Raw genomic sequence first — 955 nt, forward strand, 5'->3', positions numbered from 1 at the left:
TTTGTTTTTTGAGACAGGGTCTCACCCTATAACTTTGGCTGCTCTGGAACTCACTCTATAGACCAGGCTGACTCAAATTCATAGAGATCCAAAGGCTTCTTCCTCCTGAGGGCAGGAATTAAAGACGTGTATACCACTCATCTGGGAAAATTAGTGTCCATCACACTAGGGAGGCTTGGCAGCAAGCAGCAGGCATGGAGCAAGGAACTGGAAGCAGAGAGGTCACATCTCTTTTTTTTTGTTTGTTTGTTTTTGTTTTTGAGACAGGGTTTCTCTGTGTAGCTCTGGCTGTCCTGGCACTCACTCTGTAGACCAGGCTGGCCTCGAACTCAGAAATCCGCCTGCCTCTGCCTCCCAAGTGCTGGGATTAAAGGCGCCACCACCACCTGGCTCTTTTTTTTTTTTTTTTTTGGTTCTGTAAATTAATCCGTTTATTGCAGGGCAGGCGAGTCCCAGGGCTTCTACTGGTCTTTCAGTTCCTTCAGTCTTCTGATGGCAGACTTCACTGTGACTGCAGAGGTGCTGTTGTAGATCCAGGCCCCACTGGCCACTGTTTTCATGCAGGAGCCACAGTGCCAGATGCCAACGCCTCGTCTCTTCATCTTCGTCTTGCCACAGACGGAGCAAGTGTACTTGGCGTGGTGGCTGATTTCAGTTTTCTTCACCATTTTCCGGAGGGAGGCCCCATAGCAGGTCCCGTATTTCCCTACGACCCAGATCTTCTTGGTGCGTTTAGCCATGGAACCGAAGCCCAAGCCGGAAGAGGAGAGGTCACATCTTAACCACAAGCAGGAAGCAGGGAACTGACAAAGCAGAGTGAAGCTACAAACTCTCGAAACCCATCCCCAGTGACCCATGAACTCTAAGCAAGGCCACACTTCCTAAACCTCTCCAAACAGCACCACCCACTGAGGACATGTTCAAATGCCTGAGCCTAGAGGAACGTTTATCACAT

At 49.7% G+C, this 955-nt stretch overlaps 1 protein-coding gene across 1 annotated transcript; it reads right to left on the minus strand.

Annotated features, from left to right (window-relative positions):
* Window positions 1-461: 461 nt before the first annotated feature.
* Window positions 462-740, minus strand: LOC114609827 (putative 60S ribosomal protein L37a). The gene has a single exon (XM_028754214.1). It carries the CDS (start codon window positions 738-740, stop codon window positions 462-464), a length of 279 nt encoding a protein of 92 aa, XP_028610047.1.
* Between the last annotated feature and the right edge of the window lie 215 nt (window positions 741-955).

Source organism: Grammomys surdaster, unplaced genomic scaffold, assembly GCF_004785775.1.
Source record: "Grammomys surdaster isolate TR1022 unplaced genomic scaffold, NIH_TR_1.0 125984, whole genome shotgun sequence".
Classification (NCBI taxonomy): Eukaryota; Metazoa; Chordata; class Mammalia; order Rodentia; family Muridae; genus Grammomys; species Grammomys surdaster.

Bases quoted from the DNA above. Each gene is read 5' to 3' on its own strand.
- LOC114609827 (XM_028754214.1), bottom strand. From the start codon at position 740: ATGGCTAAACGCACCAAGAAGATCTGGGTCGTAGGGAAATACGGGACC.